The sequence below is a fragment of the Symsagittifera roscoffensis genome, chromosome 2 (assembly GCF_963678635.1).
Source record: "Symsagittifera roscoffensis chromosome 2, txSymRosc1.1, whole genome shotgun sequence".
Classification (NCBI taxonomy): Eukaryota; Metazoa; Xenacoelomorpha; order Acoela; family Convolutidae; genus Symsagittifera; species Symsagittifera roscoffensis.
In genome coordinates, this window is record NC_087063.1 from 41856836 (window position 1) to 41879986 (window position 23151).

The 23151-nt window shown below is 36.4% G+C and overlaps 1 protein-coding gene across 1 annotated transcript; it reads left to right on the forward strand.

The window, feature by feature from the left end:
• The first annotated feature begins 799 nt into the window (after positions 1-799).
• Positions 800-22715, forward strand: LOC134839844 (neuronal acetylcholine receptor subunit alpha-2-like). Its single transcript, XM_063855468.1, has 6 exons — positions 800-1483; positions 13471-13661; positions 14347-14458; positions 15356-15462; positions 18147-18285; positions 22480-22715. The coding sequence occupies exons 1-6, from the start codon at positions 1276-1278 to the stop codon at positions 22713-22715; spliced, it is 993 nt and encodes a 330-aa protein (XP_063711538.1). The 5' UTR covers positions 800-1275.
• Positions 22716-23151: the final 436 nt, after the last annotated feature.

Here is a 23151-nt window from a genome sequence, read left to right on the forward strand (position 1 = left end):
TCCTTGCTGCAGAATCCGCATACAATTCACAAAATACACAGTTTGGCCTCGTAATGCGTTTCTTTGAAAAAAAAGCAAAGATCTATGCTCTTGAACAACAAAACAATGGAGCCATTTACATATTTAGATAAAAAAACGGGCACTGGATTTTTTTTCGAATGTTTCAGGTTTTCATTGATGAAAACAATTCGAATGGTGAGTAATTACAGTACAGTTTGTTGCATCGAGGCAAATCTTTAAATGTCTCTCTTTCGAAAATTGGCTTCTCCCGCGGTTGGTGTGCAACTTGTACAAGAAAAAATCTTTTTTCTTGCTTTTTTTCAACAAGTTATTCTAAATTATCCCCTCACCCAGTATCAAGTACAATGTGATATAGTGATATATAAGCGCCATCTTTTCGAAGGTTGCAACAACAGCGTAATTGTATACCTTTGAGTCAACCTCAAATTTAAAGGTGGGGGAAATGCCCATTAAAACTTGAAGAATGGAATGCAATATAATCTGAAATTTAAGCTCAGCTGATTAGAAAATAAATTGAACATGACGGTTTTATATCAACGCGTTAAACAGATCTATTAATCCTTCCTTCTCTATTGAAAAAGTACTCCAAATTAATAAAAATAGGTTGACCTAACATTGACATTAGGCTCTTATTTTCTGGTAAACAACATTGTCAATCATTTTAATTTAAGAAATTGCCGATAGTTTCTGATTATGTTTGGGAAATATTTACAGTTTTCTAGGCGGCTATTTTTGCAAAACAGACCAACTAGGGGTCTTGTACAAAGCTGCGGGAAATATCCGCCGCATGTTTCCCCTGATAGCGTTATGGCAATCTGTTTTTCCCACTTGAAAGCTTTTTATGGCTTTATGGCCCTGTAAAACATTTTGATTCAAATTATGATGGTCTAGAAAACAGTACCTTACAAGAATGATTTACTCGCCCCTTATTCTCATTAAGCGGTGATAGAATTCAAGTTATCTTAAAATAATAGACCGAATCTCCAGAAATTGCTTGGTGTCTGCTTATGTTACAAACGGTTAAATCGTAACGCAAATTGGCATTTAAGCACTTGCATTTTTCACTTCAGCCTTTTAACTGGCAAATTTATCAAGTTATGGTAAATTCAGTTCTGATAACTGGCCATTAAAGAAAAAAATTAAGAAAAACCAACTAAGTATTTTTCACGTAGGAATCGAATTAATATTCCCAACTTTCGAAAAACGTTTAATAACTTATAGCTTATTAACAGTAAAGTCATCGTATAAGTAAAAATGAAGAACATGCTTCATAAGTGGCTGGTTATAATATTTATAACTTACATTTCCCGCTCCAAGGTTAAGTCTGATGAAAATGAAGTCAAATTACAGAAGTACTTGTTCGCCAACCCAGATTACCATTACATGGCCAGACCAGTGAAGCAGACCAACACCAAAATATGGGCTAATTTTTCACTCTCAATATCTCAAATTGTCAGTATCGGTGAGTTAAAATGATACTCAACAAAATTTTATACCAATCAAAACTGTGTTAAAGTGAATTAAAGCTTATGTTTTTTTGCTTAAACTCGAAAACCCTTCACCAAAAATTTCAATTCTTTTCAAAGCACAAAGAAAGCACTAAAAGTATCTGTTTTCTTTGACTACTTTTGCAACTGATTCTGAACTAAATTTCCCGGTTTGACCTCCATAGACAGAAAATACTAATCATACAATTCCATAAACAAAGTCTATGAAAAAATATTAGTCATACAAGTTTCATGCATTTCGCTAAAACCAAGTCATCGAATTTTCAAAGAGTTTTCTCTTGTTTGGCATTAAATTTGGTGTAAACAAAAAAGGAAACATTTTTTGTCAACAAAAAACGCTAATCATACAATTTCTAGGTGATGTGGAAATTCTATGACTAGCATTTTTTTGCTGGCGACAGCAACAACTCTTCTAAGTAGTATCGAAATTGCCCTAGAAAAAATTTTTTTTTTCTAGTAGCAAAACAATTTTTTCACTCTAACGAAGTTTTTTTTAAAATTTTGCATGCAAAAATTAGTTTCTTGTGTGCATAACGTAGTCCTAGATACACAAAAAATGATTCTTTTCCATTTCATAAGATAAAATTTTTTCAAAAACGCTCAAAACGCCAATTTAATTTGTATAGAATGTTTTTCTATGACTTGATCAATGCATGATTACTTAAAAATTCAAATTTTTTAGAAACAATTGCATTCGAAAGTTTTTGCGAGATTTCAAAAGTTTGATACTTTCATTATATCACTTGTTCGAGACAAAAATTAGAAAATTCAGGCCGTATCCGACGCATTGTAAATGCGAAACAGTCAAACTTTTAATGATTCTAATTTTGAGTAACCAAAACTTTCTCCCTTTTGTGTTTCGTTACAAACAAAACCCAAAAAAAAAAATTTAAAAAGAAAATAATTTTTTGGTTTATAAAAAAATGCTAGTCATACAATTTCCATATATGAAAAATCACTTATCATAAACCTTTCAAGAAATTTTCTGTACCTATGGAATAGCATAAAAAATGTATGACCTACATTTTTGGTCAACCCGGGTGGCTGGCCCTTTCACATTTTACTTATAATTTTGTAACGTTTTTTGCTTATTTTTAGTAACCAAAGCTTTTGCCACTTGTGTTTGGTTACAAACAAAACCTAAAAACTTTGAGAAAAAAAAATTAAACGAAAAACAAATTTTTTGGTTTATAAAAAAATGCTAGTCATACAGTTTCCAAATGAGAAAAAATCACTTATCATAAACCTTTCATGAAATTTTCTGTTGTTATGGAATAGCATGAAAAATATATGACTTACATTTTTGCTCAAACCGGGTGCTTGTCTTTCATATTTTGGTTATTATTTTGTAAAATTGTTCGCTAAACCAGTGCTTAGAACTCTCTAGTTAATTTCTTTATGACAGGTTACACTTGCTTACAATTTTTTCAATTTAAATATTCGCTGAATTGATTATGATCATTTTTAATGGTTTTCTTAAACCATTCAATTAGGACGACATATTCGCTATGAAAAATTGAAAGCATCAGTTCACGAGATCTTGACTCTCCGATGCTTATACCAGGGAGAAACTCTCATTTTCGTGAAAGAAGATTCTTTTCAGTTTTGGTTCAGATGGGTGCCAAAGGCGTCATTGAAAACATTAAGCGATTTGATTTTAGCAATGGGGATGGGTTGGTAAGACTTTTCATTGAAATATAATATTTTTCCAGTGATAAAATATGGCTAAAATTTTGTCTAGAAAAAAATTAACCTAATTAATTTGAAGATCATGGGCAGTTTGATAACTATAGATTGGCCTTGGTCATAGTTTTTTCAATTTACATAACATTAAGTAGCAAGTTCAACAAAACCAAAATCTGACAAAAATTTGTTTGTATACCCAAAGCTTCCTACAGCTCAGATGCTTCTTTTTAATTTTGAAATGATTCCGATTGTTTTTAAAGATTTTCAGATATTAGTCAATTAGGACGATACATTCGCGATGAATAAATTGAAAGCATCATTTCACGAGATTGCGACCCTCTGTTGCTTATACCAGGATGGATCTCTCAATTTCGTGGAAAAATGTTGTTCGTTCATTTTTGGTTCAGATGGGTGCCAAAGGTGTCATAAGTAACATTAAGCGAAGATGGAGAAAAACGGATATAAAACTGAATAGGTTATATTAATGAATTGTAATTACACAATATTTTCTGCACCACTCAAAGCCTACTCGATTTCTAAACCTATTCACATTTACTTAATTTTTGCTAAAATATATCCCGTACACCGTACACTTTTAAAACCTCGCTTTTCATTTTTAACAGCCAAATTGAACAACCCCATCCCTCACCTTCATCTCTTTTGTCTTCCCCAACTTCTATCCCCTCCCCAGCCCAAAATGTACTGTCAGCCCCATAACTGTCTCATATTTGAGGGGAGGGGCGCTAAATGAATTTTTGACCTAAGTTGACCTAGCTTCAGATGGAGCAGCACCTAAGTGGAAAAGAAAACAGTAGAAAACAAGAAAAACGTTTTTGCTCTAGCCAAGCGTAAAAATCAATGTAGCGATTGCAGTGTTCAAGTTTTGTGTATACACGGAAATGTATCTCAAATTTCAGGCTTTTAAGAACAATTATTATAATCTATTAGATTCTTTTATTGTTCAGACTTTTGTAACGAAAGTAACGGAGTATTTGTGCTCGGAGTGGGTTGTTTTTTCTTCAGACAAATTTTGACTTTTTAACTAGCCATTTTTGACGGAATTTTTTTTATATCATTCAAAAGGTATTGTTGTCTTGAGCTTAGATTTGAAAAGATATTTCACCTGTGCTCATTTTTCCTAAAGTTATGGGGCTTAAATATTGCAATTTTGGCCAAATTGTGACAATTAAAGCGCGACTTAGAAATCGTTCCAAAATGGTAAATGAAGCTTGTTTGCCATAACTGATTTGTTACTAGCAGCGAAATCTATCATTTTGTACTTTATATGGCGTACGGGAGGATGATTATCACAAAAAAATTCTTTTTTTTAATTACAGGATGATTATCACAAAAAATTCTTTTTTTTTAAAAAAAAAACTTCTTTTTATTTTTTACACAATTTTTTTTTCATGTACTTATTGCTTCATGGATCTTAAAAGGCAGTCGGAACAATATCAGTCTTGTTATCTTTAGTTAATAAAATGAATCGGTTGTACCATATTAAATTGATTCCTACTTTGTTCGATTCAGAATCGATTGTTAAGCCATTATAATCAATTATTTTAAAATTCTGGAATAAAGACCATGATTAAAAACCAAATAGAAATTATTATTATCACTGGAACGTCATTGCGGGGCGCTTGATTTAAATTTCGTTTTTTTTTTATTAATCCGAATATAACCAAAACAACGAAGTTTTAGAATGTCAATTATAATTTGATTTCCATTTAGTTTTGTTTGTGTTTTTTTTAGCTAACTAGGGGGGGGGGGGGGGGGGGAGGGGGGGGGTTGGTTGTAGCTACAACCTACCTATAGTTGTCGGAAATTAATCAAAATTACGCCATTTTTTTTCGGTTGCGCCCATCTAAAACAATGAGGCGTAAAGTGTTCAATTGATATCATTTGTTTGCATCCGGTTAAAAATAACAGAGGAACAACATCAGAAACGTGCGCCAAATTTTTTAAGGAGTGTTTCTCATAAATCAACATCAATTTCCGTCAGATGTAGTGCTTTCAAAAAAATTAATTGGTCAAAGAAATGTATGATTTGCATGCCTGCTTCTTAGTTTCCATAGTTTATAAAATTTTGGAAAAAAAACAAGAATATGCCCGCACTAGTCAGAATACAATCCATTTGGCAAAAAAGTCATTCGGAAAACATAACGCTCCTCCAGAGGCAATTCATAAAATTCGATTGAAAAAAAAAACCGATTCGCCCCATGTACCCGTCCCTGTTCTGTATCCATGGGGTTTTAAATGTCACTCTGACCTAGGGTTATCAATTATCCACGGAAACAAACACAAACAGACAAATACTTAAACAGAAATAATACGAAGAAAAGGGAGATTTGAAAGATTATGGAAGAATGCTAGTCATACAATTCTCTTGATGGAAGAATGGTAATCATATAATTTTTGTTGTACATTTTCAAATCAATGAAATGCATCGTCCATATATGCGATTGTATGACTAGCGTTTTTAATCATGCCGGGATATTCAGGGAAGAATTTATCAACTGATCTCTGATTTTCGTCGGTTGAGAGGCAGCCTGCAGAATAATTGTGAAACTAATTCAATTCAGACTAATTGATGAGCAAAAATAGTCAGCGATGAGCAATCAATGCATCGGAGATATGGTTTCCGCAGTGTTAATGCAGGCTTGAATTAGCGCTGATACGTTCTTGAAAGTTCAGATCTGTCGAACGGTCACTGATCAGTGACTAATTCATCTCTGTTAGAGTTCTAAAAGTTCCCGGAGGCGGTTTTTTGAAGAAAAAAAATTGAAAAATTTGTCGACATTATTTAAAGTAGACGAATTTGATTTTTCGAGCTGTCTGAAAACATTAAGGACTGTGACAAGGAAAGGGAATGAACAACTCAGATTTAAAACAATACTGTCTCAAAGAATTAATTTAATCTTTGACTTTAGTTTTTTTCTTCTTGGTTCCATGAACCAGCTCAAAATAACGTATCGTTTGTACGCTGAGCTTAAGATAAATAATAAGAAGCCAAACGATGGTCTACATCCAATGACCTTGATAATATGTTAATACCGATATAACTGCATAATTATACATAACAATATAGGTCCCAAGGTCAGTGATCAAAGAGAACAACAATTACTACTGCACTTGCAGTAAGTGCCGTACCACACTCCCCCTGGGATAGCTAAATTTTATATACTACATTATAAAATTTATAAATAACTAGGAGTTTTACACTCAGTTTTAATTAGTTTTGTAATTCATAACCATTTGTTTTTCTTGTCTGTCTGTCACTCTTTCTCTTATTTCTTCGGGCTGTCGTTATCGAAATTTAACGGAAGCCGCCACGATGCGTTCCAGCTCTTCGAAATATTCAGCGCCTCACTACCAAATTTACGCCTGAATAGATGTTTCTCCAGGAGTCCCAATTTGCTTTCCTCCGGTTTGTTCACATCTGCTCTGAAGTAAGCCAATTTGATGCGATATGCTTCGAGAGCTGCCATATTGAGGTCTACGAGATCTTGTTCCGACGTAACCAATTTCACTGAGTGTTTATAGGGGTTTCCGTATCTACTTGGTCCTTTGTTCTTAGTGGACCGATCGCTTCGCCTAATTGGAGCTTCACTATCCGCGGACTCATCCAAAAAACCTGAGAGAGCATTAATGTTAAGCTCTTCTTCCGTATTAAAGGATTTTAAAATCTCCTCTGCAGCTTTCTGGACCCCCCTTGTCAACACTTGGTCCGCCAATTTACTCCAATCCTTTGTAGCAAGATCTCGACTTTGGAACGTTTCTAAGATTTTATCACCTGGTGTGTGTCTCGTGATGTCTTTACTTTCATTCGAAGATTCTTTCGGTGTGGACGTACTAGGAGGTCCTGTTTCTACAGTGGGTGGCAATATGACCAAATCATTGTCACCTGACAGTGTTGCATCTTGCGCTGTTCCAACAGCTTTTTTCTTCCTCGCCTCTTGACCAGTTTGTTTCTTATTGCCTTGTTTAGCTCCTTTGTTCCCCGAGTTTTTCAAGTTTTCGAGCACTGGACCCGCGTTGTTTGATTGCGCGCGTTTTGCTGCAAGGTTTATGCCCCTGTTTATTTCTGTGTCTTTTGATGTGACATAGAACTGACTGTTCTGAAATGGCGTTTCCTCATTCTTCAAATTGGATAATTCTGGTGAGTCACTGCTCTCTTGTTGAATCTCCACTGCATTCTTCTTTGACTTTGTTTTGGGTTCGTCGCCATGTGGACTACTACTCGCGTTTACTTTCTTTGTGGTTTTCTGCTGCGGCTCACTGATGACTATCTTTGCTTTTGCGATATCACTCTTGTGATAAACTGCTCCAGCAGCTGTTTTCACCGTGTGTGGCAACTCTGATTGCACTTTCCCCTTGAGCGGATTCGTAAGTGCTTTCCCACTTTTCCTTATATCATCCTTTCTTAATAGAGTAGGTGATCCTGACAATGCATCCTCCTGAGGTTTATCTTCGATGAACCCGTACTGCCATGAATACAATAGTTCTTTACGCAAATCTGGGTTTATGGTACTGGTTTCGTCTACTATCCTTTTCAGATCATTAGTTGATGTGTCTCTTCTCGCCTCATTTCATCTAGCGTTTTCTTCCAACAACGTCTTTAACGCTGTTGCTCTGCTTCGGTCTCGCGCCGACTCCATTTCTGTTCTGAAAAGCGGACTCACATCCCGGCTAATTTCTCCTTTCTTAACTCTCTTCACGTTGTCTCTCGACTGGTCTATTCTTTTCTTCAGCTGTGTTGCTGTGCGTGCTGAACGCTCTAAATGCTCTTTATCTAAAAGATCAGAAATTTTAATGAACGAATCCTGAAGGATTTTAAATTCAATTTTAGGCAGCCGACCGAAATGCGCTTCGAACGGCGAACACTGTATCGTTTTTTGTTTGCTCCACCTGTGGTCCCGAATTATTGTGCTTAGTGCAAGTTTTATTGACGTTACGTTTTCGTCCAATAACATAACTCCCAATCTTCGTTTTATGGTTTGAATTGTTCTTTCCACTAATCCACAACCCTGATGATCTCCTACGGGACAGAATTTTTGCATAATATTATGATCAACACAACATTTTTTCATCGTTTTCCCTTTAAACCCCGAGAATTGATCGGTTCTTATGGATTCTGGAATCCCATGTGTGTCTACATAAGTGCGAAGAAATTTCACTGAAGATTTGTCCCCAGTCGACTTAGTAATTTTTACAGATGGAAACTTTGAATATCTATCTATGGCAACAAGTAGGTAAATTTTTTACCCTTAGTATCTTCTAATGGTCCCGCGTAATCTAATTGTAATTCTTGCCCTGGCTGCGATAGCAGTGGAAGCGGTTTTGATGTGTTTTTTGGTATAACATACTTAGCATTCTTACCGTAGCGAGTGCAACTGCGACACTCCTCCGCCATGTTCACAATATCTTTGTGCATATGAGGCCACCACAAGTATCTAGATACATCAAGCATTGCCTCCTGACCTGGGTGACCGCGGTGTATCCGTTTTAGCACAGCGGGGCGCAGTTGTCCTGGTACTGTCAATCTCCCGTCTACAACGATACAATCGTCCACCACTGACATCTGGTTCCACAACGAGTTCGTGTAGGGTCCCATTAACTCGAAACTGTGCCTATCCTTTCTCTCTATGACCCTTCTTAGTCGATCCATCCACGTATTTTCAGTGGTGAGTTCAGCTAGAAGATTTCTGTCGAGAAGTTTTGAAAGATTCAACAAATCTTCTCGATGTTCAGCTTGCCTGAACTCGTTTTGTCGGGTTTTCCTTACTTCTTTAGCAACGAAGCTCACTTCTGGACTCTCTGAGGTCGTATCTGCTGTGAGATCTACTTCAATGATGTTCTGGACATTTGTACTTGTAGTATTTCCGTGAGGGCTTTCCCATTCTAACGACGCCTCTAACTGTAGCATGTTTTCCGGTCTGATATTATCCTTTTCGTTCAGACCCCACTAGATCCCAGAAAGACCATAGCTTCTGTGGTTCCTCCTTTGATGATGTTTGAAGATATTTGTCCTTCCGTCTTGTTGGTGTTACTTTCTTCTATTCAACTTGCGGCATGTCCCAGTCTGATCCATCAGTCTCGTTTCCTGTTGTCCCCCTTTGAACGGTTCTTGTTCTATGGAAAGTTGTTTCCGTTATTTTTCCAGCTTTTGATTTCGTTTCCCTTCTGTGTTCTCGAGCTTGACTGTCTTTTTCAACTTTTTCTCCATCGGTTCTTCGTTAAGTTTCTCCTCATGTTTTGCTGCAATTTTCCTCTGTTTCTCTGGTGAATTCTGTTCCTCTTTTTTATCAGTTTCAACCAACTGTATATAATGAGAGATTTTGTTTAGAGTGTTTTGATCGCAATTGCAAAGTCGTGAGTTTTGACCGTTTTCGTTCCGGTCGAGCTCTGTTTGGTTTTGAACAAAACGATTGCTATAACAACCGGGGGATGACGTGGGCGATATTTCGTCCAACGTGCTTCTCCGATCAGAAGGTTCTAGAATGTTTTCGTTACTAATGAAAGTATTTGTATCAACCAGCCGACTGATCAAAGAGTCGAGAGCTGCATGAAATTGATCAATCGATGCTACCAAAAACTTTTTGTCTAATTCTGACTCCGGCCACGGTTCCCCAATAGGGTCTCGGGACAAATAATCCACGATACCCACATCTTTCCCTGGTATATGAACCACATTGAATTGATAGGGTAACAACCGATCTACCCATCTTGTAAGCCTAGATTGGTAGGTTTTATTAGATTTATTTTCCCCCAACGCTTATGTGAGTGCTTTATGGTCTGTTGCTATTATGAATTCTTTCCCCAGCAAATAATGTTTACATCTATCCACGACCAAACCACTGCCAGCAGTTCGAGTTCGTTTGTTGAATACTTTTTTTCTTAACCTTTAAGATAACGTGATGCAAATGCAATTGGAATCCAATCGTCCCCATCAGTCGATTGTTCTAACGTTGCCCCAAGGCCGCTATGACTCGCATCGCATTTTACCCTAGACTCTTTGAGAGGATCGTAATAACTGATTTGAGCGATACTTGCCACCGCTTTCTTTATTTCCTCAAATATGAGAGAATGCTTCTCCCCATTCGAATTTTTTAACCGGTAGTTTGATATTTTTCAATTTCTTTTTTCGTTTTTTTCTCTGAGTAATGGTTTTAGTTGATCCGTTAAAGTTGCTGCGTTAAGGATGAACTTCGATAAATGATTTATACTACTCATAAACGATCTTAATTATTTCAGCGATTTCGGGTGTTGTAGATTAAGAGTTGCTTCCGTTTTCGTAACTTTTGGTGTTATACCACTCGGTGTAAGTTTATGACCCAACCAATTAACTTCTGTCTGAAAAAACTCACATTTTATTAAATTAAGCGCTAGATTTTCATCATCCAGTTTCTTCAGTACATCTAGTACTAACCTCTCGTGTTCTGCTTTTTCTCCTTTTGAGACAATTAGTATGTCATCCAAAAAACAAAATGGGTTTTTCACATGGTTCAATGTACGGTCCATCGCCTTTTGAAATTATGCGGGCATGTCTGCCAGCCCGTAAAACCCTGTTAAAAATCTGTTCGTTCCCGTAGCTTGACCATCGACTTTGTTGAAATTGCACTGTTTAGCTGTTTCAGCAGTTAAACGAAGTTGACTGTACGCATACTTTAAATCATGTACCGTAAAATATAGCGTACCTTGTGTTTTGGCCGTTACTATTTGACTAACCCCATCAATTAGTTCATCAGCATTGGGCATTTGGTATTTATTTCTGTACAGTTGTCTATTTATTGGCTTTGCGTCTAAGGCCAATTTGATCGAATCGTCTTGTTTCACTGTTATTACAATTGAAGCAATGAAACAATCACTTGTGCATTTATCTAACTTTGTTATATGACCTTCTGATAACAATTTATCAAGTTCTTTTTGCACTTTTCCTCGAATGTGAATAGGTATTCTTCTACCTTTTTCCTGTATCGGACACAACGGGTATTTGAATTTCGTGTTGACTACATGATGTTTTGACTCTCCCTGTCGATCGAAAAGGGGTGAAATTTTTTTATTAAAGTATTGTTTCATACCTTCTGACTGCTCGCACAGTAGCACGTCAAACCTTGATCTATTGACAGGGGCTGACTTCTGAGATGTTCTATGACTTCTATCCCCAATTTTCCCTGTAAGTCCAGACCCAGTAAACATCGAGCACTTTTTTCTGTACCTAGGAAGTATGCATCCTTAAATTCCCAACCAGCCGAACGAATATCTGCACATACTGCTCCCAGTATCTGAATAGGATGTTTGTTGTAATCGACAAACTGCATTGTCAATTTCAATTTTCCAGCTGGAATGAAATTAATTTCAGATGAACCGTCCAAAAATTGTTTTGCGGTCGTCCAATTTAGGAATGATACTGGGCTTCCTGTATCAATCGTCATGTTGATAATTTGAATCTTAATTCTAACCAACGCCTTCAACGCTTTTATTTTAAGCGATCTTGGATCTCGCCGTATGTCGAATTTCGTGATATCGTGAGTAGTTGTTTCCCTTCCAATCTTCTTTTTGGGTTGCTTGCCTTTCGCCTCCTTTTCATTCGATTCCTTCAATGTTGTATTTATCATCATTATCTCGAACTCATCGCATGAATCGAAACTTTGGATTAGATTGCATTCACTTCTCAACTCGATTTCTCTTCTCCAATCTCATTTACCTGATTGGATCTACACATTTTTGCGAAATGATTCGGTTTACTGCAGTTCTTGCAGTTTTTTTCTATTGCTGGACAATTTTTTAGGTGACGTGGACCGAAGAAATTTCCTCATCGGGTGCAGGACGTCTGATCTGATCTCGAATTTGCACTTTTATTCTCAGTCCATCTCTTTTGAGTTTTTTTTTAATTCTGTCTTTTGTAATTTGATTTTCTATTCCCAACTGCCATTATCGGTTCCTGTTTTATTTTGATCTGAGAATCCCGCAGTTGTCCCACTCCGGAGCTTCCGCTCCTAGATTTTTGAAACGCTTGTGTAGTCTGCCTACTCTGCTCGAACTTAATAGCCCGTTTAAGAACTTCATCTGGTTGAAAGTTTCAAACGTCAGCGTGTCTTGTAATGCTTTATTCTTCGTTCTAGATATGAAGAGATCTCGAACCAACTCTTCTTCTAGACCACCCAGTTCTGCCGTAGCTGCTTGTGCAGTAAGTGCCGCGTGGAATGATTCCAACGTCTCACCGGGTTCTTGAGCTCGAGTGAATAGTTTGTATCGCTCGTAAGTATGTTCAGTGTTTTCTCGAATGATGCCTTTGCCATTGCCACCATTTCTCTAAATTCGAGCTTTGACACTTCAGTATGTAGGTTCTTTTGCACGAATTTCTTTTTCCCCTCCGTACCTAGTGCCAGGAATAGACGAGACGTAAGTCTTTTCTGAACCTCATTGTAGAACACATTATGTCCTACTTTAGGTCCACGTTCTCTTCTTTTTTGATTCTCTAGTATTACTTTGTCTCTCCTAAGCCTATCTCTCAGTTCCCGATCCGTTACTGCTTGAGCAGTTTTTGTTTCTCCCGGTGTTTCTGGGCGGGGCATTGGTTCATCCACCACTTCCTTAGGTTCTTCTTATATGATTTCCGGATTCACATTTTCTTTCACAGTCACGGCTAACATAAATTGATCCAACCAAATTTTGAAATTCCACGGTGGATCCGAACTAGCCGATGTCCAGAATACTGGAATACCCATGTCAGTGTGATTGTCCTGTGCCATGAATCTTGCTGGCTGCGCCATTTAATAAGGAAAGGGAATGAACAACTCATATTCAAAACAATACTGACTCAAACAATTAATTTAATATTCGACTTTAATTTTTCTCTTTTTGGTTCCATGAACCAGCTCAAAATAACGTATCGTTTGTACGCTGAGCTTAAGATAAATAATATGAAGCCAAACGATGGTCTACATCCAATGACCTTGATAATATGTTAATAACGATATAACTGCATAATTATACATAACAATATAGGTCCCAAGGTCAGTGATCAAAGAGAACAACAATTACTACTGCACTTGCAGTAAGTGCCGTACCACAAAGACCTTATTTTTTCAAAAATTTTTGAAAAAACAGGCTAAAATTAACTTTTAGAAAATATGGATCTCGTAAAATTATACCAGAGGCTGAACCCTGTGGAAATTCAGCTAGAAGAATTGAAAGGGGAAGGCGGCAGCTTTTTTCAATTCAATTTTTTGAACCTTTTTGGTTTGTTAAGACATGCGCAACGAGGCCGTGACCACTTCGATCTGGCCCACCCAAGAGTGGTATGACGAGTACATGCAGTGGAACCCGGAGGACTTCGGAGGCATCACCAACACTGGAGTGTCCCCGGACAGGATCTGGAAGCCAGAGATAGTGCTCTACAACAATGTGGATGGAAGATTCGAGGTCGAGTTCCAGAGCAGGGTTAGTATCAGTTAAATAAGAGAAACACCATAACAAAGTACTTTCAAACAAGACTTTCAAACAAGACAAACAACTTTCAATTGTTAAGCTTTATTTGTAACGGAACGTTTTTTATACTGATTATAAATGTAAGCAGTGCTCTAAGGTTTAAACGTGCTTCAGAGAACTATCCAAAATCTGATTCGGAGAGTAATAAAAAACAGAAGCTAGCTTGAAAAAATGTCCTAAGGCAGTAGCAGATTTGCGGGGAGGGGGAGCGCTCTCTTCGTTAGGGCTTCAACCCCCTGGCCGCCCAAAGGGTCGCCCTTTTGGTTGTATTTTACGACATTCACTTTTAGCTGACCGACCCTTAAGTTTTTCTAAAATGTCTTAGACGCCAATGTATACTTATTTTGAGGAGAGGGGACGCGCATTGAAAGAAGTCAGTCAATTTTTTTTGCGAGTGCTCGGAAAATCAATAATTTTGACTATCTAAAAAATCTGCCCTCTGGAGAAATCAAAGATGCGCGTTTGCCTAATGGGTTTACTTTTTCAGGCCTTTAATTTGTCGAAAAATTTGTTGAAAAATATATAGCTTGGATGAGTTTGATTATTTTTTGCGTTTTCTTCAGTTTTGGCCAACAAGTGAAAATTTTTACATCCGCCATCTAAAAAAATTTTAGATCAGTCCATATGGTTTCTGTAGGTGCAAATCGGCTACAGGGGCAACTGTCTGTGGGCGCCCCCCACCATCTTCAAGACCCACTGCAAGATCAATGCACAACACTTCCCATACGACGAACAGTTCTGCCCACTCAGTTAGTTATTGCCACCGCCACTTATAACCCTAGTTGATCAAGGAAGGTTATATTGCAAGGTTGCATCTCTTTAAAAGATCTTGCAAGATTCTTACAAGATCCTGCAAGACAAGCTCCTTTAAAGATAACCTTAATTCTAGCAAGATCTTTAATTAGATGATTTTTTTGTGAAAAAAACTTTGCACAAGAAGACAAGTATTTTTTTTTTTATCAGTAGACACTTTATCTGGTATCCAGTAGAAACATTTAAATGCTTGAACAAATCAACATTAAAAAGAAAAATCAAAATAAATATTTAAAATTTGCTTAACTTATTTTTTTCCAGCTTAAACTTTTTTTCCAGCTTGAATTCTTTGTGACCATAGTCAAATTGAATCTCCATAGTTTTTTCTGGCATTCAGAATATAGTTTTGAGAAAAATTTCATAGTTGATTATCTTGCAAGATCTAGTAAGAATCTTGCAAGATAACCTCACTCTTGCAAGATTTGCAAGATAACCCTCATTTGCAAGAATATTGCATGATCTTGCAAGATAACCCTCCGAGATCCAGTAGGAATGATTGGGACCACCTGGTTTTAAAAACCAGGTATTTGGAGCCCACCTACAGATAAATTTCAGCAGAGATGTAGCTGTACGACTGGCTAATAAGACCGCTGAACATTGTAGGAGCAACAAATTTTGAAACGTATAAAGATCTTTATCTTGAATTGCTATTTATGCTTCAGGAATGAATCTTGGGATCTTTTTTTCTAGAAAATTAAAGAATGGTTGATTAATAATTCACAATAACTAAAATTAACTGCTAATTTAAACAGCGATTTGTTATGTAACTAAAAATTTGAGAATTTGACGGCTTAGTTGTATCTATTATTTTGTATCTGTTCTTCCCAATTTAGCGTTCCTGAGTTTCGACTACGACTACACGCAGGTGGAGATAGTTTCCAAGTTCAGCGAGGGAGACTACACGGGCGACCAGTACTGGCACTCCTCCGAGTGGAGCATAGTGAGCACATTCCTCATTTTAACCTAATATCTAAATTTCCTTTTTGGGTCAATCAGCTCCTTTGATTTTTTGAGCTCTGCCACCCGTACTGAGGTACTCGACTTATGCTTTGTCTCTCAAAGTCGTGAAGTTCAATTTTATGATTGAAAGTCCGCTGTCGAGTAGCTATAATAAGCCAAGTATTTAGACACAACATACTCGACTCTGGCCGAAAAAGTTTATATATAGAAAAAGAATAGCCGGTTACTGTGCAAGTAGCACAGAATGTTCGGACCACAGTCTTAAGAAAATACAGAAATGTTTTCACAAGTTGGTGTCGTTTTTTTCTGCATATTGTGTAAAAAGATCTGAACGAAAAGTGAAAACCTAGGCATATTTGAGAGTTATAGTAAAAGAGGTCAATTTGAAAAAAATATATAATTTTGTTTTTTAAAATTGCAATAAAAACTATTTGCATTACTTTGCTCTTACTTTTAACTAAGTTTTCGCGGCCTAAATTAAGCTTAAATAAGCTATTGCAATGACTAACTACTTCATTAATTAGCTCAAAATTAGACCGAAAATCAAAAAATTTCAAACCAATTTTTCTCGACACCGTGAAAAATTTCAGTTTTTTATAGTGTTGTTCGAATCACGACTAAAAGGCGTTTATTATGATATATCATTTAACCTTCTCCAAAATTATTTTTGGAAGCTGAGTCTGCGTGAAAAACTAAAGTTTGCATGAGAAAGAAGAAAACTAAAACACACCCGAATACAAAGTTCCTCTCACTTTCCATTGGTCTGAACAAACAACATGCAAAGTTTTGGCCGAGAAAATTGAAATGGCAGTCGGCAAGGCCAAAGCATAAACCGAGCACTTCCAAAAAGTAGGCTAAGCGTTGTATCATTTTTTGGAAACTTCAATTAATTTTTACATTTAAAAAGGAGCAGGAAAACTAAAATTTCCTATCTTTCATCAATTGTCCAAAGCAAAAGCGGCCGCAAAAATATGGGACTCTTCAAAAGTCTTCGCGGTTAAAGAATTTTAGTGGAACGGAAATTTATTCTCAATTACCTTTTTTAAAATCAACGCTACTAACGCTTTTTAAAAATCATCAATTGCGAAATCGGAAGGTTCATTTTGGAAAAATTAGTTTTTGCTGCCAGAATTTTGCAGGTTTCTTTGCATTTCTTCTCTTTGCTGCCAAAATTTCGCAGATGTTTTTGCATTTTTTCTGTCAACCTCAGTCAAGCACTTTCAGAACATAAGTCAAGCACGTTTCAAACATAGTTCAAGCACAGTCAAAGTAATGATCGAGCACGGTTCGAGCACAGTTGAAAGTCAATACACATAAAAAACCGGAATTGAAAGCCGCGGACGCGGCGAACCTTTTTTGATTTCTAAATAGGTCTGAAATTGAAAATGTTCAAAACAATTTTTATTTTGAACTGAGAAAAAGTTTTGATTTTCCCTGGAAATGAATTTGTAACCAATATGACTTTGATAGTATTATAAAATCTCACCTCTCAAATCAATAACACTCAAATATCCTTGATATTTGTTTTAGGTTTGCAAAACCGGGCGGAAAAATACCCTGATTTTTGGCCAATGTCGCAGCAATTACAAAAATCAGAATTCTTTCAAACATCAAAACAGTTTTGACGTGTAATGACTTTTCAAGAAGAAAGCTCAATGACTTTTCAACAAGAAATTTTTTTTTTCATGAAGAAAATGCCGAATAATTTTTGGGAGCAAATCATTTTTCACATTGATACGAGAACTTGACAAAAAACAAAAAGAAAAGTTTTTGATCACAGTTAGCAGCAGAAATTATATATTTATAAAATACAAAAAACAGAATTTATTAAATTGATTTTAGTCGAGGAGTCCTAAAATCAATTTAATAAACGAATTGCAAATGGCTTCATAGTTGATTATTATTAAAATTAACGTCAGTAGCTAGCTCTAGCTTGAAACAAATCAAAATGCTCTGTTTTTTGCCTAGCTGAGATCGGAGCAACATGGTAGTCCAGAAAACATTGAAAACTCGAGACATGTCTAATTTTGCTGGTCTGTAGAATAATTTATTGGTTACAGTTGAAACGGGCATAACTTTCCTCATTCCAGAAAATCAAGACAGTTGAAATCTGCCTAATTTTGGCCGATCTGTTCAAATCATATGATCTGGGCACGAGCTTGGGAACGAGAAGGTGCACGTTTTTTTTTGTCGAGCAATTCCATACAGTCAGGTTGAGATATACCTTTTTATAAAAGAGACACTCGAAACATATTTAATTTGGGATTGACCAGAAACGAAACATAGTTGGAGTGCCTCTTCCTTGAAATATTCATTTGCCAAGCCTTTTGTGCACAGCAAACAGTATACCAGGAACGGAAACGTCGGGCTTCTTTTGGAAATATAATGAAAAATCTAATTAGTTTTTAGCGTGCCCTTTTTCCTCAAAAATGTTTACTGGGACTAGAAAAAATTACACGTTAAGGCTCAGAGGAAAAAGCTCAAAACCAATTATTATACTGCAAAAAAGTCAGGTAATGATTCAAAAACTTAGAAATATAAAAACGTTCGAGTTATAAATTGTACCCTTCTATGGCTAAAATCAAGCCATGCAATTATTCGATAATTTATATAGATATAAATTGTTGCAGTTTTTCCAGTGATTTTTTTCTTGTCTTGACTTAGATGAGTGCGAGGACTGAGACGTACTTGACCTCCTGTGCGAGTTGTCTGACCAACAACCACTCTGCAGTGACTGTGATGCTCCATCTGAAGAGGAAGCCACTCTTCTACTCGGTCAACCTAGTACTCCCCATTCTCATGGGTCAGTTAACATGTTATACAAAGCACCGCTCTTCATTCTGCTATAAACATATTATTATAATAAGCAGGGGCGGAATTAGGGGGGGGGGGCGAGGGGGGTTAGGTTTTTTCTCAGGGATTGGACCCCCTGCCGACCCAAAGGGTCCCCCTTGAACTTTTTTGAGATATCCATTTTTGGCTGACAGAACCTAAATTTTTTTCTAAAGGTGCCTTCGGCGCCGATATGTACTAATTTTAAGGGGGGAACGCGCGCCGAAAAAACGCGATTTTTTGGTCAACATTTTTCAAAAAAATGCCTAAAAACGCCTTTTTGGCTTGTTTTTTTTCGAAATTTTGCCTGCGGCACAGAAATTTTTGCCAAAACGGACTTTTTAGTGCTTTGGGAGAGCTCGAAAAATCAATTTGGCCGACCTAAAAAAAAGGTCCCATAAAATTTCGAAATTTTTATGAAAATCCGCTCCCCCCTCGAGAAAAACTTAGATCCGCCCCTGATTATAATCTAGGCTTCGACTCCTTTTTGCCGAGGTTTTATGCTTTTCTTCCTATTAGATATATTCAGAAAAAACTCAATTTTTCATTCTGCTAGAAAGTTTTTACCATAAGTTAGGCTTCGACCCTTTGAAGCGGGGCTTGGTTTTCTTCATTTTCGATCACTTTCTCTATATAGTATTACGAATCAATTTTAGACTTAATTGATTCATATTGATTTGGATACAACTCATAGTTTTTTGTTCAAATTTGGCTTAGCTGATTTTGGGTTCTACAATAATCTGGTATCGGGGCAACTTGCTTGATAAAAAAATGTTGACGTCTGCTGATTGAAGAAAACAATTAAGCGAGGCACAATTTTTTATACAGTCGCACCTTCATTACAGTTCAACTACATTTAAATTAGTCTCTATAGTTAGACCTTTCATGCCATAATAAAAATTCTGTTACCCGCAACTCAAGGTTTTTGATCAGAGATTGTTTTTGTAATTCAACGGATTTCTGACAACGGAGATTAAAGATCTGAAATCATTTTTTACTTTCCACTTCAGCTTGCATAAAAGTCAATTTCAGGTGGACATGACTATACTGGAATGAGGAGTTTTTAATGTAATTGCATCTAAATTAAGTAAAGGAAGACACGTTTAATTACTTTTGAAACATGAAACGAACGACAAAACTATTGAACACCTTGATTTATCAAGACGAATCAAGATTAAAGGTGTTTGACTCGAAATTGGAGTTTTTATGGGTTCAGACAGAGAAGTTTTTCTTTTTGTTTCCAGTTAATAACAACGGGTGCACCCAGTAGCGTGCCGAGGGTAGATGGCAATATCTTCCCCTCAATGTTGATTGCCAAATTTTTCCAAAAGATCCCCTCTTTATTAAAATGTTTCCACACCTATTTCTGCTTGACTACCCCAAAATTTTTCCAAAGCTTACTTACAATGCACTAAATAATTTTGTGCATACTTACAATGCACTAAATTAGATGGGCCAGCATGGGCGAAAAAGTGCAATTTTTTTGTAAGCTTACTTACAATGCACTAAATTAGATGGGCCAGCATGGGCGAAAAAGTGCAATTTTAGCTCATAACAGGCGACCGTTCATAACCGGAGTCAATTCGTAATAGGCGACAATTCGCTCGTAACAGGGGACATACATTTCGCAGCAGGCAAAAATTCGTAACACGCGACAAATCCTAACAAAACTGCTCGTATCAGGGCGAAGCCCTGAAGGTTCCGAATGCTTTTTAAGGTTTATGGAGCAGAAATAACATTAAAAAATTAAATGTAAGGAAACAAAATTAAAGTTTTTTTTCTAAAACTTGAATTTTTTAAGGAAAATCATCCCCCCACAGGCCACATTAAGTACAAAAGGATAGCTTTCGCTCCTTGTAACAAACCAATTATGGCAAATAAGCTTCTTTCAACCAATTTGGATTAATTGCTAATAGGATGACATACATTGCGCCTTTATTATCCCAAACAGGCCGATTGAGCAGTTTTCAAAGCCGATAAATTTGCAGATGCAAAATATCTTTTTACATTTGAGCTTACAGGGCGGGTTTTTTTTTCTTCAGACAAATTTTGACTTTTTAACTGGCCATTTTTGACAAATTTGTTTTATCTTTCAAAAAGTATTGATGTCCTGAGCAAAAAATATTTCACCTGTGATCATTTTTCATAAAATTATGAGGGTTTAAAGATTGCCATTTTGGCTAATTTGGGCAATTAACGCGCGATTTATTTCGCGCTATTAACGCGTAAGCGGTGATAAAATTCGTCATAAAAATCGTTCCAAATTGGTTGAAAGAAGCTTATTGGCCATAAGTGGTTAATTACAATGAGCGAAATCTATTCTTTTGTACTTTATATGGCGTGTGGGGGGATGCTTTCATAAAAAAAAAATTCAAATTCAGAATTTTTTTTCAGATTTTATTTCATTACACTTATTTTTTGAATGTTACTACTGCTCCATAAACCTTAAAAGGCAATCAGAACTTTCAGGGGATCGGACTTACACATGACATTCGGACTTATGAGGAGTAAAATATAATTTCAACTAAAAAATGTCAGCAAATTGTTTTTTTTCTTAATTAAAAAGATTACAGATCAATCGAGCAATCTCCCCTCAGGGGCAGGGGGATAACTCAATGGGTATTTGAAGCAAAATTATAACCATTTGAAAATAGTTTCAATGCCATGATACCATGGACCAGGTTCCCCAACGAAAGTGGAACAACAAAAATCAATATGCAAACTCAAAAAAAATACTTTGAGAGTGAATCGAAATCACTAAAAAAATGCTGAAGCCTACTTTATCTAGGAGCCGTGGAGAACACAATTTTTTTGATATTATATCTTTTCAAAAAGTTTTTTTGGCACTCATTTTAAAAACTTCAGTCGGTCATTACGAGAGGAGGGGGGATTGCTCAACTGATCCAGGTTCATTTCTTAACAACCTAATGAATTTTTGACCGTCTTCCCGCCCTCCTTAAGAATGCCGTGGCTTGTAATCAAAGTTAAAACTGCAACAAGTCTAGCCGATTAGTTTTAAAGTAGCACAGAATCTTCTACTATGATAAAATTATGAGGGTTTAAAGATTGCCGTTTTGGCCAACTTGGGCAATTAACGCGCGATTTATTTCGCGCTATTAACGCGTAAGCGGTGATAAAATTCGTCATAGAAATCGTTCCAAATTGGTTGAAAGAAGCTTATTGGCCATAAGTGATTAATTACAATGAGCGAAATCTATTCTTTTGTACTTTATATGGCGTGTGGGGGGATGCTTTCATAAAAAAAATTCAAATTCAGAATTTTTTTTCAAATTTTATTTCATTACACTTATTTTTGGAATGTTACTACTGCTCCATAAACCTTAAAAGGCAATCAGAACGTTCAGGGGATCGCCCTGATACGAGCAGTCTTGCTCGTTAAGTTTTTGAGATTTTTGTGTGTTTCATTTTTAACTTAAATACTCACATGACATTCGGACTTATGAGGAGTAAAATATAATTTCATCTAAAAAATGTCAGCAAATTGTTTTTTTTCTTAATTAAAAAGATTTACAGATCAATCAAGCAATCTCCCCTCAGGGGCAGGGGGATAACTCAATAGGTATTTGAAGCAAAATTAAAACCATTTGAAAATAGTTTCAATGCCATGATACCATGAACCAGGTTCCCCAACGAAAGTGGAACAACAAAAATCAATATGCAAACTCAAAAAAATACTTTGAGAGTGAATCGAAATCACTAAAAAATGCTGAAGCCGACTTTATCTAGGAGTCGTGGAGAACACAATTTTTTTGATATTATATCTTTTCAAAAAGTTTTTTTGGCACTCATTTTAAAAACTTCAGTCGGTCATTACGAGAGGAGGGGGGATTGCTCAACTGATCCAGGTTCGTTAAGATCCTCCTTAAGAATGCCGTGGCTTGTAATCAAAGTTAAAACTGCAACAAGTCTAGCCGATTACTTTTAAAGTAGCACAGAATGTTCCGACCAAAGTGATATAAGAAAATTTAAAAAGATAAATATTTTTTTTTTGAATCCAAAAAAATTGAATTGTTGACTAAATTTCCTGTTATTTTGTTTCCTAGAAAAGGCCATTCAATTAGGACAAATTGCAAAAAATATTCGTAAGTCTAGTTTAACTGTCCTTTCAATCGGGATTGTTTGACGACTTCATGCTGCGTTTCAGTTTCTATTCTCACTGTCATGAGTTTCTACCTTCCAAGTGAATGCTGCGAAAAGATCACTCTGACAGTGACTGTTCTTCTCTCAGTGACCATGCTGCTTCTGATAGTGTCCAAGATGGTGCCCAAGACATCTTATCACGTACCCCTCCTCAACATGTACCTAATCTTCATCCTCCTTCTCGTCTCCTTCTCCTTGATTGGAAAGACTCTTTTCCACATCCAAATCTCTGACTTTTGACAAAATTTAGTTGAATAATTTTGAGTTTGCCGTATTGGTAAAACAAATGAAGGCTGAAATTTTATGTCGTTGATTTAGGGTGCTGTTAGTGTTTCGCCAAAATTTATTGCATTTTTGTTACGACCAGCTTTCTGGGCGGCGGAGGGGCCGAATTTTGATTCCGGTACTTTTTTCGAAAAAAGAAAACAATATCAAATGTTATTCAAAAAACAAATACATTACGGCTGAAGTGAAAGATAGCTAAGCCATAAAAAACTACAAAAACTGAATACTTTTTTTGTCTATATAAACTAGTTTCATAACGAAAATTGTGAGTTGATTGTTTTGCACTGTTTTCACTGCAACAACAGAAGACTGTTTATATTTGCTGTCTGACAAGAAAATGAGAAAGTGGAAAAGTCTCTTAAACAGGAAACGTGTGTGTGCTCAATGTGCA

What these genes read in the sequence shown, in the direction of transcription:
- LOC134839844 (XM_063855468.1), top strand. Translation starts at nt 1,276, where the DNA reads ATGAAGAACATGCTTCATAAGTGGCTGGTTATAATATTTATAACTTAC. An exon ending in AGGTCGAGTTCCAGAGCAGG is followed by an intron (nt 13,662 to 14,346) that starts GTTAGTATCAGT and finishes TGGTTTCTGTAG; the next exon opens with GTGCAAATCGGCTACAGGGG. An exon ending in CGAACAGTTCTGCCCACTCA is followed by an intron (nt 14,459 to 15,355) that starts GTTAGTTATTGC and finishes TTCCCAATTTAG; the next exon opens with CGTTCCTGAGTTTCGACTAC.